Source organism: Drosophila mojavensis, unplaced genomic scaffold (assembly GCF_018153725.1).
Source record: "Drosophila mojavensis isolate 15081-1352.22 unplaced genomic scaffold, ASM1815372v1 contig_80, whole genome shotgun sequence".
NCBI lineage: Eukaryota > Metazoa > Arthropoda > Insecta > Diptera > Drosophilidae > Drosophila > Drosophila mojavensis.
Window position 1 is genome coordinate 16,024,179 of NW_025318906.1, and position 17,437 is coordinate 16,041,615.

Consider the following 17,437-nt stretch of genomic DNA (forward strand, 5'->3'; position numbering starts at 1 on the left):
TTTTCTTTATCTCAGCACCGTATCGGCTTGAATTAAAAATGTAACTGCATATTTGAGGCGCTGCTACTGAATCAAGTCAACTTCATTTTGCGAAGCGAGAGATAAGGAGTTTATATCAGGTGAGTTTCCGATTCTTTAATAGATAAATATATTTTAGTCATAGGGTGACATAAATTTGCAATTTACCTATGAATATATCAAAATATTTATTATAAATATTTTTAACTTGATCGTTTTAAATAAGTTTATCGTACGAGCTGTCTAAAAAAATTATTAAATAATATATATGTTTAAGTTATTAACATTAGTTTTGAATTTATTATATTTATATTTATATGCTAATTTATATATATTTTCAATTTATTAATTTAATTTATAAACATTAATTTTGAATTCATAAGAAAAACATTTTTAAATTAAATTTATCATTTATATTAATCTGATAATAATAATATTAATTTAAATTTATTTATACTTTTTTGATTAAAAGGTATTTTTAAATTATTATTCCTTTTTTTTTTTATTATGAATATTTTAAAATTGATTCATAATGCATACAAACTTGTTTTTTTTTTCATTACAAAAGAATATTTTTAAAAGAAGCCTATAATGTGATCCTTAAGCTTCATATTTCCAAAAAAAAAAAAAAAAATAAAATAAAATAAAATAAATAAATAAATAATAATAATAATAAAAAAAAACAACTTTTGTACTCCAGTTGATTAAAAGTAAAAGCAAAGCAATTAAGAATCTTGCGATGGGGCGTAATCAGCTGCACAGTCTACTGCTTCACAGTCCAACCATAGCTGAGCAATAGGCCAACTGATAAATGTATACATCTATCGACTCAGTCAACTTTACTCTAGCTCTGGGCTGGGCCTCTCAAGTATAACATTCCAGTGTAGATATACAAAGAGATTCACAGAAAACATAACAGAAATACTATATAAAGGCCATATACTCGTTTTGCCCAGACGATAACAGAGCATAAAGAATAACAATTTCAGTGTGTGTTTCCTTTGCAACGCTTTTGGATAAAGTGAGGCAATTGTTTTTGTTATCATTGAATAACAAGTCTCGGTTCATTGACTCCAAGTCAACAATATTTGTTCATTCTTATACAAATGTCTTTGGCTCTAGAGAGAATCAATATTTTGCTGAGACATAAACTCCTTTGCCTTATATGGTTATGTTAATGAAGTCGTTGTTCGGTGGTTAGGGTCAGAGTTTTCTTTTTAATACTCTGAATTGACTAGGTCAGTGTATATGTGTAGGTCTTGGCGTTTAACTAGCGGCAAGGACTCTATGCTTGACGACTGCGCAGTGTGAAATGAGCGAAAGTGAGAGAAGCATTGAGAGTATAGCAACATTTGAGCAGCAAAGTAGGTAACAATTTTATTTAAATTTATATATTATAAATATTAGGCAATCTAAAATAATTTGATTATATTTTCTAGTGCTCCTTTATTTAATTTGCTTTAATAATTGGGAATTCCGAATCTGCTTAACAACGTGCAACTGCGCATGTTTTGTATAGCAACATGTGTATAGCAGCATGTTGCTAGCTGCTAAGCTAAAGCGGCAGCTTGAATGTGCGCATGTTTTCTCTAGCAACATGTGTATAGCAACATGTTGCTAACAGTTGCTCTACAATTAAGCTAATGCTGTAGCTTGAATAGACTTAAATGAATGTGCGCATTTATTGTATAGCAACATTTGCTTAGCAACATGCTGCGGGTAGGCGCTCTGCAACTGCGCTGATGCTGCAGCTCCATGACGCCCACGCGAGAGCAACTGCTGCTCCGGCTACACTCCTTGACCTTGGGCACACATAAAATGTTGCCTCAACTGTGTGTGAGTGTGTGTGTGTGTGTGCTTGTATGTTTGTATTTGTGTGTTGCTGAGGCTGCGAGTCCATGAGAACGAGTGCGAATTAAACGCATTTTAGTCGCACATTTCGCTGGCAGCCACAAGTTGTGTGTGTTTTCTCTCAAACTGTAGAACTGAACGTTATACGCGAGTTGATTTGTGCTTTCCTATATGTATGTATATATGCATCTATATACACATGAATATATGTATAAGTGAAATATTAATGAAACAGAGCACACGCGACCACGATCCCCCAACGAATTGGCCGCTGTCTGGGCGCATTCCACTGGGTATGTACGTATGTATGTATGTACGCATAGATGTATACCATCTGCAGTGTGTGTGTCAAAGTGACGCAGTCTCTTGAAAATAAACAACCAAATCATCAGCATCAGCATCAGCCACAGCCACAGTCAGAGTCTCAGCAGCATCAGTTTAGGGGCCAAGCATCTTTGATTCTGTGAATCAGCAGCTGCTTCGTCATCGGCGCCACAAAATTGTTGAGAGCAAGTTTGTGCCCCTTATTTCTTGCTACTCTTTGCGAATTTGTTGTTTGTTTATTGATTTTTGGCATTGCTTCAAGCAAATGTTTCAAACGATTTTTGGTACTGCCGAAACGTGCCCATTTTTCATATTTGTTATATTCTGTATTTATGCAAAATGTATGCATATATGTAAATATTTATATAGATTTGTTTGCCTTCGATGTGTCTCAAATGTATGAAGTCGATTAAAATTACTTGCACTGTGGATAACAAGAAATGTAAATAAATTTGCAACAGAATATGCGCTGCGGCTCTAGGCAATTTTTTATTTATGCTGTAAGAAATTTGTATGCCGCGCCGCAACTTATTTTAGAGAAACTATATTTTCTGAATATTTTTTTTAGCTCAACTCATTTTCTCAATTTATATAAACAAAGTCAAGTGAGTTAGAATATAATAAACGCTTTTTAACACTCTTCATTTATTACTATTCGGCTTACATTTTTAAAATCAAATAGTAGATATTTTTTATTAATATATATATTATATTTCATATATAATATATTTCATGTATTTAAATTGGTAATATTAACATACTTATGTCCTCTTAAAAATATAAATAACTAAACAAAACCTATTTCGAAAATAATTTCAATAAATAAATAATAAAATAAAAAAAAAATAAATAAAATAAAATAAAAATAATAACAAAATAAATAATGAAATAGCTAGAATATTAAGAAATAAAAGTGAAATTGTAAAGTTTCTTAAATCTTAACATAAATAAAATATATTGCCTTCATATATTAAGAGTTTAATTTACATCTTAGTAAAACATAATACATAGATATATGTATATATATTTAATTTAGAATTATATAGAACATAATTCAAACACATATGTTTACCCATAAAAGTTTAAAATTTGAATTGTCTTTATGATTTTTTTTTTTTTTTTTTTTAACTTGGTCATTTTACATAAATTTAATGAATACAAAATATTATTTTAAAAATTACATTAATTTATTAAATATATTAAAATATTGTACATATATAGCTCAAATTAATTTTATTTTTAGTTTTTAACAAAATTTAAATTGGTATAAGGAAATATATACAATATTTTTATTATTATTATTATATCTAGTATACATTTTTTTTCTTTTCTTGAATATACATTTATTAATATATATTTTATATTTAATTACATACATTTAAATCGATTGAATTGCATTTAAATTTTGATTTAGGCCTTGGCATAATTTCTAGCTGTCTTTCAAATATTTTGCATTTTGCAAATAACAAAAAAAAAAAAAAACAAAAGCAAAAAATCCGCGCAGCATGAAAAACAAATTGTCAAAGAGCTGTTAGTCATTTGAATTAATAGCACCATATGAATGGATAGTTTGGCTAGGGCACTACCGCACCGCCACACGACCCACCAACCGAGCAACCAACCGAGCCAGCCAAGTTTCATAGAGGTCTTCAACTGAATTATTGTGTAAACTTGCAATGAGCATGCAATTTGTTTCAGTTTGCTTTATTTTTTCGCTTTTCGCTGTTTCGCTCTTCGCTCTTCGTTTTTTTCGCTTTTCCAGCTGCCAAGCGTCAGATGTCAGGGGCACTTTCCTTTTCAGCTCAACGTGTTGAGCTTTGCTGTACATTATGCCATTTGGCAATGAGGTGGATGCTGCTCTTTTGTGGTGCTGGTGGTGCTGCTGGTGGTGTCATTGAGCTAGAAAAGCCACAAGTGTTTTTTTTACAGTGCCTTGAGAACAATTTCGCTGCACTTTATGCCCAAGGCGAGCGAACAACAGCTGTCTGTGTCTGGCTGTCTGTTGTTGGTAGGGCATCTCAGCTGTGTGGGTAACTTCCTCCTGGCCACATAACGCATTGTTGCCAATTGCCGGTTGCCATTTTGCTGTTCGTTGTTTTATTGTTTGCCCTCAACGCCGCATCATAATTATGTTGGCAAATTTGTGTAATGAGCGCGTGCAATTACCGCGTTAAGGCTAAAGATACAGATGCAAACAGACACACACACACACACACACATTCATACAAACCTAGTCAAAAAGTTAGCTGCGCCTATGCAAATCTCATGTATAAGTAGTATAATTAAATTTTGCTGCTGTTGCGTTTCACGGGCTCTTAACTTTTCAGTCACTCAGTGCATGTGTGTGTGCGTGTGCATGTGCCTGTGCATGTGTGTGTCTGCGTGTAATGCAAATGAAAGCCAAAGTTAATTTGTTAGATTTTTCACGTTGCGAATGCGATTACGACCGCAACTACATGAAAGTGCAACACGTCCAGCTCCGAGTTACTTCTGTGGCTTGCTTTTATTATTTTCTGTAATGCTCCACAATAATTAAGATGATAATCGTAGCTGTAATAATGCGCAGTGCTAATTGCTTTTAGTGCCTTTTTATTATCAACTTAATTTGCAAAGGCTGCCTTTTAATTTATATCAAGATTGCTCTTCTTCTTGCTGTAGTTACTCTGCCACATTGCAGCATCAACACATTCAAGTTCCAGCTTCAATTAGCAGCTGCAACACGTGCTGCAACTTCTTTATAGCTCATGTGTGCAATTGGAGTTGAGTAAGAAAAAAGTGTTGCATACTTTTGGGCGGTGCATAAAATTGCTTAATGACAAGACGAGACAAATTAGATTTGTTATAGTACTTAAAGCATACTCTATACATATATTATGTTCGTATACTTTTAACGAGTACTAAGTATTTTTTTAATTTAGATACACAATAAATCAATTAAAGTATTGCTGCTTGTTAGATTGTAGAGGTCAAAATATAAAATTATTAATAATTATATTTTTAGTTCAATAACTTTAAAAAATAAAAAGTTTCTCATATATAAATTATGAGCTATATATTTATGTAAGTATTATTGCACCTAAGCTTGTTAGATTTAAAGGTAAAAATATAAAATGATTAAAATTTTTATTTATTTTTTTTTTTATTTTAATAAGAACTTTAAAAAATAAAAAAAAGTGTCTCATATATAAGTTAGAAGCTTATACACTTATATGTGAATTAATTTATGTATTATTTAATAAATAATATTTATAAACTCAACATTTTTTTTTATCAACAACGACAGCTGAGTCGATATAAACAACTACTCTTACCTACATTTCTCTGTAAACTCTTAGATTGCACTGATCAAGTTTATTTATTGATCATCCATATACATTTTCATGAATCCGATGGAAATTCATATGACACTTTTATTAATTGCATAAATTCCACAAATTGTTTGTTGGACTTAGAGGTAAAAGACACATAGCTTGTAGTATAAATAAATGAGTATAATAAATAAATAATATTTATCACATATATAATATGCAATATTCTATTTAGTAATGGTATTATGTTAAAAAAAAATTATAAAAATTTGTCAACAGTTTTCAAATAAAGTTACAAATCTTGCAATAATTAAAAAACAAATTAGACTTAGCTATATCTTAAAATATATCATATGTCATATCAATTTAAATAAATTTTAAATATTTAATTTCTTTCATCATTATGACCAATAAATTTCTGTTTGCTTTCTTTGCAGCATGTCTTCCGGCCTGATGTCTTGCGTGCGAGAAAACTCGCCGCCGTTGGAGCTGGATCTGAGTGGAGCGGGTCCCTTGTCATTGCCGGAAGGTAATAGCAGAGCCCATGGCTATCAGGGACCAACCACATCGACGCCCATTGCCTGTCCGCTGGCCGTCGCTGAGGGCGCCACAGTGGATGGCAACGAATGTTCAACGAATGCGGGTGAGTCGCAGTTGGTTCGTTTGTTTTGCTAGAGCATCACTGTGCGTATATGCACTTATGTAAGATCAACTATATACATATATACATATATGCAGGCAGACATTGCCTAGAGGCAAAACTATGCTTGCAAAAAAAAAAAAAAAAATAGTTTGCTACTTTCCCGACAACGACAACAATTGATACAATGCGCTGCAATTGTTGATACCCTATGCAGCCGAAGGGTAGCTACGAATGAAGGGAGCTTTTGCTAGGTCTGCTCCAATACAGAAACGCATTAGAGCATAGGCTAGTCATGGAATGATGTAAATATGCATACAAGTGTATGTATGCCGTTATTCATGTCTGGTATTTGCATAATTAGTTCGAGCTGTGAATTTCGTTTTGTTGCAGCCGCGTCGAGCATAAAAGAAACACACAAAGCACACGCAGTGCTATATATCATCAGGTCATACAAGTTGTGTCTATATGACTATTATATCTGGCGACTAAGTGAATAGGAAATACCTTAATATAGATATTGAACGACTTATCTTAAGCTATAAATTCGATAAATATAGAAATCTATTAGACAACACATAAATTGCCTTATGAAATCACAATCTAGCAACAAGTTTTGATATTAACTGTTAGCCCTTTGTTTAGCACTGAACAATGGAAATGGCATCTACATCAACGCTCAACGACAAACGAATAATGTTTATGTAATTGCGGCTCTGGCACAAAAAAAAAAGCAACTTTCTATCGCGAGTTCTAGACAACTAGCTTTACTATCGCACCAGAGGGGTTGGGCAACAATATACAAATTAGAGCCTTTGTTGTTGCTAGACTACGGCAAATCAATGACAACAGCAAAGCAACCAAGAGTAAAACACGCTAGAAACTGAGCTGACTAGCAGATACCCTAGGAATATGCAACGCGTTAACTGGAAGAGAATGGAAAAGGGAATAATGCCTGACGTACAGCAATTTGTTATTGACTATAAGTCAATATCAGAAATACTGAAGGGACAATATTTGTATTATTTTTAAATGCACATAAGCCGAGCTAAAATTTGTTCAATTGTTAATATGTCAAATCTTTACCTGGCGATATTAACATGTTTATACAGTTGGAAATGCAGATGAAAACAACTCTACACTTCAACTTAATCAAATATATAGTATATATAAATATATGTATATGTATATTATAGCCTTCAGCAACCTGCTACATACGCTTCATCATAAACATTATACCTCAAATGCACATTTTGAATACGTTCCAGTTCACTCTGGCATGCTAAACAGTAGTTGACTATGTGCAATAACAGTAGCTGCTGGCTGTTAACAGTAATCAGTAATGTAATCTAATGCATGAGGTGGGGCTGTTAGTCTAAGTCAAATAATAACATAGCATTGCTGTTAGCCTGCTAGCCGTTAACAGTGGAAGGCAATGACCATAACATGCCATTAACCTATGTACGATAACAGTAGCTGCTAGCCTTTAACAGCGCACGTTTATGTATTGCTATGTACTTATTTATGTATGTATGTACTCATATATAGGCAAAGAGCTAATCAGTTAGCCGTTAATAAGCTAGCTAAAAGACATTTACCGATCCGTTCGTTCGATTTCGATTTCGTTTTCGATTCGTTCGCTGAGGGCTTCGGTTCGGCATTTGTTTCTCGCTTCGTTTCGTTTTCGTACGGCGTTTTGGTTAGCATTTGTTGTTGGCGTTGCTAACGTTGCGTCCGTTTATTTCGATTTCGACTGTTTCGCCGCATTCGTATTCACTTGATTCATTAATTCATTCGCTGCTCTCCGCTCCACCTGGGCAGGTGAACAATTCGTAGTACCTGGCGCGTGTCGCACTAATTGCTTCACTCATAACTAAACTAAATTAAAAACAACAACAACAAACAAAATATCAACACTAGTTGGAAGTGTACTAAATATTTGCTTAATCAATATATTGTGAACGTCAAATTTCCTTATTCCTGCAAATGCAAATATGAATCACTAAAGGAAAATCCCAACAAGAAAGTCTCTTCTTATTAGACAAAGTGCCTAATTGTGTTTCTTATTTGTTGATATCGTGAAGTGAAAAGCCATTTGGGTACTCGAAATACACAATACATATGTATAGAAAATATCTATCTCTAAGTTGGCTCGACTTGTTTACGACGCTCTGCAAACATTTTGAACAAAAACATCTGCATCTTGTTTTCGGTGAAATTTCTATTTGAACAGGTAAGAAATTTTGCGATTCTTTTGTTTTATTTATACAACAACAGAAATGCTTAACATATTTTCGTATTTCGGTATTTCGCTCGACCAACAATAAAAACAAATTGTGATTAGTTCGATTACGAGGGCTATAAAAATAAAATTATGATCGCCAAGAGGAATATTTTGAGAAAAAAAAGAAAATAGTAAAACTAACAGTCAAGCAGAACATTGTCACGACTTTAGACTCCAAACGAACGAACAATTGCCGCAGCGAGTGGAAATTATTTGGGTCAGTTATCATCAAACAATTAAACCGATCAATGAGCACTGCATATATGTGTATATAGAGATTAACTGATAACTAAATATAAAGTGTTTCAAGAGGTTATTCGCTGGGTTTTCTATCATGATTATTGATTTTACTTAAATTCCAATGCGAAATTATTGAATGACAACCAAATTTTAGTTGTATTCGTATGTAGTTATAGTTTTTCAGCAATTTCTTATCTTATTGCTCGCTTCTCTTAACAATTAACAGAACTATGTTAGCGTTCTAATTGGAAAGTATACTAATGTGGGGAGCAGTCTAATTGGTAATTTATACAGCTTTTCAAAGGTTTTTTCGCTAATCTCCGCTAAGCTATACATAATGATAAATAGTAATATATTTATATACCCCAAAGTGGGTCAGCTAATATTATTCCAATTGGAAACCAATTGCAGGGTCAATGGAGTTTCAAGGGCTTCTTTATTGATTTTTCTTTAGGCAATCATAGTTTTGTTGGCGTTGCCGTAGAAATTAATCAACCCAAAATTGCACTCCAATTGGAACTCAATTGCTAGCTCAGCTTAGATTTTATACAACGCCTTCCAATTGGACTTTTCCGGCCTATGCTTATATAAGTGTCAAACAGCTTCAAGCTTTATTGATTGTGAAAAACGACGTCTTACGTTTGATTTCTTTGCAGCTGATAAGCTATACGATGTCAACGCCATGTGGCCAGTTGATTGAAGCCAACTTCCCAGCGATTACGTGCAGGTCGTTAATACACACACATATATATATATATATATGTTTATATTTATATGTATATAGATTGGCAGTTCTGTTATCGCTGCCTGATAGCCAGCACCGTCTCGTCTACTGCTACGATTATTTTCAATTGCATTTTAGTTGGAGCGCATGAAGTGCATCATAAAACTTGTTCAAACTGTTTTATTTACCTTTGCCTTTGGCTCTGCCTGCCGCTCTGCCTCTTCTGTCAAGGCTTTTGTTTCTTTCAACTTCAACATTTGCATGGCGAAGGCTGCGACTTGAGAACGGCTTGCGCAATTCTTTATATTCTTTGCTATTTATATATGTACATATATACATATATATATAAGTGTATATATACATATATTTGTAGTGTAAGTGAATTAAGCACTTGTAAAGCGGATAAGCTGCCCACACGCCAATGCCAATTGGGAACGGGTGATGACGCCAATGGTGTGCAGAGGGGGGCGTGGCAGTAGCAGGCAGCAGCAGCTAAACTGGAGGCTAGGCCCGTTGCGACGCTGTTGACCTTACTGCCACACAAGCCCAGCCAAAGCATAGTTGGCTGAATAACAAGTAAAGCACACACACACACACACACACATACACGCATATGTCTACACATGTGTCTAGTATCCGCTCACAGCAACAACAACAACAACAAGAGTCTCCAATTACTGCAACAAGCAAATAGTGGCAATCATTTGGCCAAGTCGCCAGTTGGCAGTTGGCCGATAGCCGATCGCCTCTATTCAGTTAACAATTTGCATTTTGCAAGCTCAAAAATGATTAATTAATAAATGCGCCTACTTGCGCAAAGAGCCGTCAGACAGACAGACGCATTCGAGTGGCTCGACGCCTATTCACGTTTCAATATATAGAATTTGTGTCATCGACAAAATAGATAAATAACAAAAACAATAACAATAACAATAATAACACCTACATGCGTTTGTTTGTATCAGTATTTATATAAATATATAGATATGTACATACATATATGCCAAAGCAGTTGGCGCAGCATCAGCAATTGCCTCATGCTAAGTCTTCGAGTGTTTTGATAAATTACCTAAGTCTGGCTAAATTATACAAATCAAAATGTCAATAAACAAGTCAGCCATGGGGCATAACAGGCTGCGCAATGCCCGTTTACTGGCCAATAACAATTTATAGCAAGTTTTATAGGCGATTTATGGAGGGGTTTATAAAAGGGTAGATTAAAATTTTTATGGATTTTTTTTTTTGTACTTCTTTTATTTTGATTTTTGCCTAACTAATAGACTCTCTTGACGCTCAGTGTATGCTTAACAACTTTGTCAAAATAAAAGAGATTTGTAATTAAATTTGACAACAGATTGAGCATGGGCAATTTGTAAGAGTCATGCGAGACTTGAAGTCTGTGATTCATCACAATTCAGAATGCTTATTAATAATATAAAATGCGTAATGCATTAGCTGTGCTTAAAATGAACTCACATAAGTCTAAATAAGTAAACAATAAATTGAATCTAAGTACTAACTAGCATTGAAAATGAAATCTCATCAGGCTTTATAGCTATACCATTTGATTTATCTATTTGTTTATCTATGATTGCAACTTTTAGGTCTTATACAGCTTTACACGTATAGAATTTGCATTAAAACTACATTTTATGACTAGGTCTCTGTAGGTATTTCGGATATATATTAGATATACAGTCTATGCATATTCCCCGTGTCGCGTGTCGTCAGCTTTGCGCGCATTGAGTTGTATGGATTGGCCCCGAAACGTGACTGGCATTTTGTCGATATTTCATATTGAGTGACGCTTGTCTTGGCCAGCTAACGGTATCGGCGTGCCATTAAGGGAAATACGCCGCATTTCGCATGTTTGCAATGGTGGATTCTCTTACTTCCGGCATTATATTTGTTTCACTTTTAGTTCTTGCATTGGCAATAGAAAGTGCGAAGGTGCGACCAATAGACCAGTCGCAGTTAGGGTAAGAGTTACAGTACAGCAGTTACAGTAGAGTAACACTAACATTAGCAGTAATAGCAATTATGCTACAATGTAATGAGAGTACAACATTAACAGAGAAATGTTAAAAAAAAGTGCTATTCAAATATAATTGATTATCAGGCTGTAACATAACATATTCTGTTAAGTGATTGTACGAACAGCCTCTAAGTATAGCCTACTCATCGTTGAAAATCTTATATATATAAATAAATATATATATACTTGTCTATAATGTGAAAGGTGTATATAGGTTGTATGCAATGCGATCTTTTTATTTTAAAGGCTACTGATGATGTTCGAAACATATAGAACTTAAAATATATACGCATTAAATATTATTAAATTAAATAAAATATTACATATTTTAAAAGATTTTTAGACGCTTCTTAAATTAAGTGCTACTAAAATTTAAACTTGAGATCTGAAGTACAAATACATTCGTATGGATCTTGTCACATATGTATATGCAGAAATTATGTTAGCTGCCCAGTAGAGCGTAAATCATTGTAGTGTTCTAAATTCAAGTATAAAAGAGCTCGTTGTAAAACTAAATTATTTCTGTGTGCATAATAATATAATTGTATTTTTTAAATCCATTTATATATATATATATTTTTTTTGTTTATTATTTTTTTTTATTATTGTTTTTTAATTATTATTTTATTTTATTTTTTATTATTATTATTATTTTTTTTTCTTATTTCTCATCATTTGTATATTTTTTTGTTACTTCTAATTGTTTTTTATTTATTATTATTATTATTATTTTTTTAATATATGAATTTTTTGTATTCACACTTTTTCATTTATTTAATGTAACTTTAAGTTCACCCCCCTTTAAGTTCACTTTATTTTATGTGACCTGACAGAGTTCTGGTTATTTGATATATGCTATATATAGTATCAAAGGGGGTGCTGGTCCTAAGCAATCATCTGGCAAAGTGACACACGACATACGTGGATTGAGTCATGTTAAATGACATCATAATAATTTGTAACCCTTTATTTTTCTGTCTGTCTGAGGCGAAACAACAACAGCTCGAACTCGCTTGAGACTAAATACATATATATGTATATATATCTGGTTAATAAACAAATGTAAATGCGATGGGGCACTTCAATTGGTAACATGCTAACAATAATAACAATCATTATAATGGATGGTGCTACGGTAGCGTTATCTATGTGATTTTTCGCTGATTTCTGATATGTCGAATCGTTAATTGACCTATGTAAACAGCAAAGTAAAGGTGTGAAAAGCGTTATCAGTAATAAAAGTTGAGGTTATTGACAAACGAACTCTATAAAATGTTATTTTAACAGAGGTGCATGGCATTAGGGGTATTCAGGCTGGCAAATATAAAAATAACAATATAAATTGTGATCAGCTGATGATAGATTAGTTACGACCTTGCGAAACGTAACCAGACCTGCTAGACCACTCCCTCTCTTTCTCCCAACCGTATTCCTCTCTCACTCTCTTTTGCACTCTTTGTCTTTATCTCACTTTCATTTAGCGTTTGGCTGCTCCCAACACGCTTTGCGGCTCTGCCTTTGCCTATTTATGGGCATGTTTTGTGCTTCGTTTGCCAATTCAATTGTATTTGCCGTATTCTTATCACGGCCCTGACGCTGTTGATTTGTGGCAACCGATTGATTACTCCACCCTTAATCAATTGTGAAAGATATTTAACAATCAACGATGAAGCAAAAACAAAAATAAAATATATATATAGGTGAATTCTTCTTGGATATTTACTATATGTAGCTCAAATTTTGTTATCTTCGATAAGAGCGCTTGAAGCGGGTGTGTCTGACTAAGAGTTGCCCTGCAGCTAGTGAGCATAGGCTTACGTCAAAGAAGAACTTTCTATAATTTCGTCATTTTATGAGTTTGGGTAGAGTGGAGAAGGCATTTAAAATATGACTTACTGGATATTCCTATTTTATATATTTGTACATATATACCCAATTTAGTATTTATTTATCTCTCTTTGAAAAACTAAAGTTCGATATTTTTATCGATTTCATAAAAATAGAAATGTTTATCGATCACTTGTCTTTTACCTTGCATATGAAAAGCAGTACAAATAAAGAGATGAAAGGAAGAATAGAGAGAGGGACTAGATTATCACGTCTAATGCTCCTGGTGAAAAATACATATAATTAATACTGTATAATAATACTGTAATACTGTACTTGATAGACTCAGCCCCGCTTTTCCCAAATTCAATGTGCTTGAGGAAGTCGCTATATGATGAATATATGTATGATTCATTTCCGTCTCTATATCTCTACTTCTATTAGTTTATGAACTGTGATAGACATGGACAGATTATAGACTGATTGTTAAAGAGGTCTTGATAGGGTGGATTTCTTTTAAAGGTAATATTCTTAAGCAAACATTAAAAATAAGAAGAAGACAATAAACCTTACATTCACACATTTGTGAAATCTTTCAACACAAAACTTTGAAGCATTCAATAATCATAATTGAAATTCAACTTTCGGCTGTTAGGGTTTTACGTTTTTTGGAAGGTTTAGGGCTAGAATCGGTTGAGCCATTCGCAAAATGGACAACTGATTGTAGAATGTCAGTGCATGCTGTAATTTCAATGTGTTTTCCTTTGTACATTTTTCGGCAGTTGTGAATCGTGTAAGAGCCAAATTAAAGAAGTTGCTTTGTTTTGTTTTGCCTCCTTCTTGTAGAACATCAGCAGCAGCAGCAGCAGCTCCAGCAACAGCAGCAGCAGCAGCAGAAACGTCGACGCTTCCATCCGCTGCGGAATTTGCGTCGAATCTTTCGACGTCGCACCATCACTAGCGCCGACACTGGCGCAGCTGGCGGCGCTCAGGCAGGAGGAGCAGGAGCTGGTTCGATTGCTGCACCTGGATCGGGATCGTGCAACACTTTGCCGCCACCGGCGAGCAGTTCCAGTGAGAAGAATTTGCGCAGCGTTGCGCTAGGTGGTGGCTCGACAGCAGCGGAAGCTGCATCGGCATCCTCGCCAGCATCGCCGCTCACGCATCAGCAGCTCCACGAGAGCTATCAGACGCAATCGTTGCCCAAGTCCAAGTCCTATGGTGCCCATCGCGATGAGTTGCTGAGCGTGCTGCTGGGCAAGAAGAGAGGGGCTAACAAGCATATGAACAGCAGCTTGGAGCAGCCGGTCCAACCGCCTCATAGCCACGCCCACAACCACACCAACACCCACACTCACGCCCAAACGCAGTCTCAGTTGCACTCCCACTCGGACGCCATGTACCAAACGCAGCGACCGCAAATGGGCGTGGCCGTCTTCCCGGACGCCATGAGCATGAGTCGCAGTGCGTATTTCGCCGAGAAGCAGCGCAGTCACCATCATCAGCGCCAACTGCGCAGCGTTGGCGACTCCTCGCAGGATCTGGATCTGGCCGAAGACATTGGCGCCGCGGGCGGTGCAGTCGACATGTCCGACAGCCAGCGCAGTCTCAGCGAGGAACGCTTGCTGGACGTAGACGTGGACGGGTAAGTCTACCCAAAGATTCCCCTGAGTTACCATCTCTTACAATCTGCTGCTTCTTCTTGTTCTTCTTCTTGTTCTAGCAGCAGTGGTTACACACGTGAAACTCTCTCCCAGTCCCATGACAGCGTTTTTTCCGAATCCGCTACAGCCAGCAGCCTTTCCATCGTGCTGAGGGTGAGTTCAATCAACTGTAACATAGTTACTTCATTCGATAAGATTAGATATGCGAATCAGACATGGTTTAAATTTAATTTGTTAGACATCAGCACTTGACTTGACTTGAGCTTCTTATCAAATGCGTGACAAATGGCGTCGAGTTAGGCTTTTAGTGGGAAGTGTCCATAGTGGAGTAGTGCTTGAAGAGAGTGAGATCTGATATTGACTTGGGATTAATGATAGTAGATTGATTTATTGGAGGAAAAGATCTAAGCATGGAAGAGGATGATCTACTTATAAGAGTATAAAATTATTGAGTATGGACAGACGGAAGAACGAACCGAAGATTGAACAGACGAAAGGGCGGACTGACAGGCGAACAAATCTTTCTAGCATGAGAGAGAAAGAGAGGGGAACAGATGTGGACACGCTTAAAGCGACTCTGACTTTGATCTATAATATATTTATATTCATTTTATGGACTCAAACACACATAGAATCAACAACAATATACACTTGTTTTGCAGAGATCAAAAATGCCTTATAAACCGAGCTTTTAAATAAAATGTAATACAGTCGAGTCTTGATAATTAGAAATGGCACACAGAAATTCAAATTATTGAGAATTATCGAAAACGAATTTTTTTAAGGGGATATAATTTTTTTTTCGATTTACCGCGATATAAACTATCGGGAGTCGACTGTATAAGCCCGTGAACTCGTTAATTACTTGATCATGAAATAGTTAGTCATTCGATCAATTATTAAAACTGGGCATCCAATTTCTATTTTTAAATTTCTTAAAAATAATCTCTATATCCTCACATTATTTTCTATACCTTTGCATAAATTAATTTTTATCGTTATGAAGAGAAGAGACCATTTCATTATTTGGCATATCTATAATAAATCTTAGATATACTATATAATTCTAGCAGTATGCATATCTTTCCTATTATATAAATATGTAGTTGGCATATCTATAATAGACCTTAGTACATAGTATATAATGGGAATTCTTGCAGTTTATTGAGCGGTTGGAATATCTTTGGCATACCTATAACAGATCTTGGGTAGTCTTTCAGTTCTGTATAATTTTAACTGTTACCTAATTTCAAATTTCGGGTTCGATTACTGCTACAACTCAAACTGGAAACTCCAAATTGCTGAGCACACACACGTACTTGATAAAGAGCTCTGCTATTAACACATACTCAATGTGATTAACGCGTTAAGTTATTTTTGGGCCACTCATATCGATCCGAACTCCTAAATTGCCCTTGTTGAAATGTACGTGACTCAGCAGCAGCCGCAGGAGGAGCAGGAGCAGGCAACCCCATAACAAGCACAACCCCAAATGCAAGAGGCGATTTGGTGAAGGGTTGTTGTTGTGCCAGCCGCTTCATGTGTGCCCCACTTGGCGTACTTCATTTGATGGCTGCTGACTCAGATTGACTGCGCATCATTTCAATTGATTTCAATCAAATTCAATTTGCTTGGATTTTCATATGGAGCAGTCATGGAGCCATGGGCTGGGGTGGCATCAATGCAATTGGTCATCGACCCAGTCAACATTGTTTGTCATCTGGGAAGTCGTCAAATCTGTGAACGTGCATTCAATTGAGTTGCAGTTCAAGTTACAGGGTATCGCCCGTACAGGGTGTGAGCAGCTGTTAATGGATCTATTGATGATCAGCGCGAGTCAGATTTGTTGCTCAACATGGAATAATCAATTTGAGAGGCAATTGAAGTAGTTATAGGGTATAGGTTTACCATATTTATCTTTTAAAATGATAAAGCATATGGGGTTATCTCTGCTAATAGAGATTTTCTTTAAGCAAACTATTCTAGCTTAAATTACAGGGTATACCCAGAGCATGTCGTGTTTGTTTTTCGTTTTGTTTATAGTTTCTTGATTTAAGCTCTATTTGTAGAGCAAATCATTGTGGCTCACATTACAGGGCTTCATTCATTCATATGTTTCCAAATTACAGGGTATAGCTAGGCCATTTCTTTTTGCTGCTGATTTAAAATTTTACTTACAAGTTTCATCCTTGTATATTAATTCTTTTCGCAAAACTAAAAAACAGTCTTATTTACAGGGTATTGTTAATGTAGGTCAATTCTGCAATAGAGCTGAGTTTGATAAGCAAATCATATGAATCAATTAATTACAGGGTATAGTCAGAACAGTTCTCTTTAAATCTCATTTAAAATTTTAGTTAAACTTTTCATCATTGTATATTGAATCACTTGGCAAAACTGAAAATCACTCGTATTTACAGGGTATCCTTTGAACAGTAAATCGTATTTTTTTAAATTATAGGGTAGACTCTAAATATATCAGCAGCAGTTCTTTATTGAGTTGACTCGTACTATATTATTCA

At 35.1% G+C, this 17,437-nt stretch overlaps 1 protein-coding gene across 3 annotated transcripts in view; it reads left to right on the forward strand.

Moving 5' to 3' along the window:
• Window positions 1–17,437, forward strand: part of LOC6580163 (serine-rich adhesin for platelets) — a 41,461-nt gene that overhangs the window by 13,974 nt on the left and 10,050 nt on the right. Inside the window, exons 3-6 of one of the 3 annotated variants that reach the window (XM_002005987.4) lie at window positions 16–119; window positions 5,939–6,144; window positions 14,098–14,896; window positions 14,975–15,068. In XM_002005987.4, the coding sequence (XP_002006023.2) occupies window positions 5,940–6,144; window positions 14,098–14,896; window positions 14,975–15,068 (1,098 nt within the window). In that variant the 5' untranslated portion in view covers window positions 16–119; window position 5,939. Of the gene's footprint in view, window positions 1–15; window positions 120–1,962; window positions 2,163–5,938; window positions 6,145–14,097; window positions 14,897–14,974; window positions 15,069–17,437 lie in introns of those variants that run through there. The other 2 variants (XM_032729566.2, XM_044010475.1) reach the window with 2 other exon arrangements.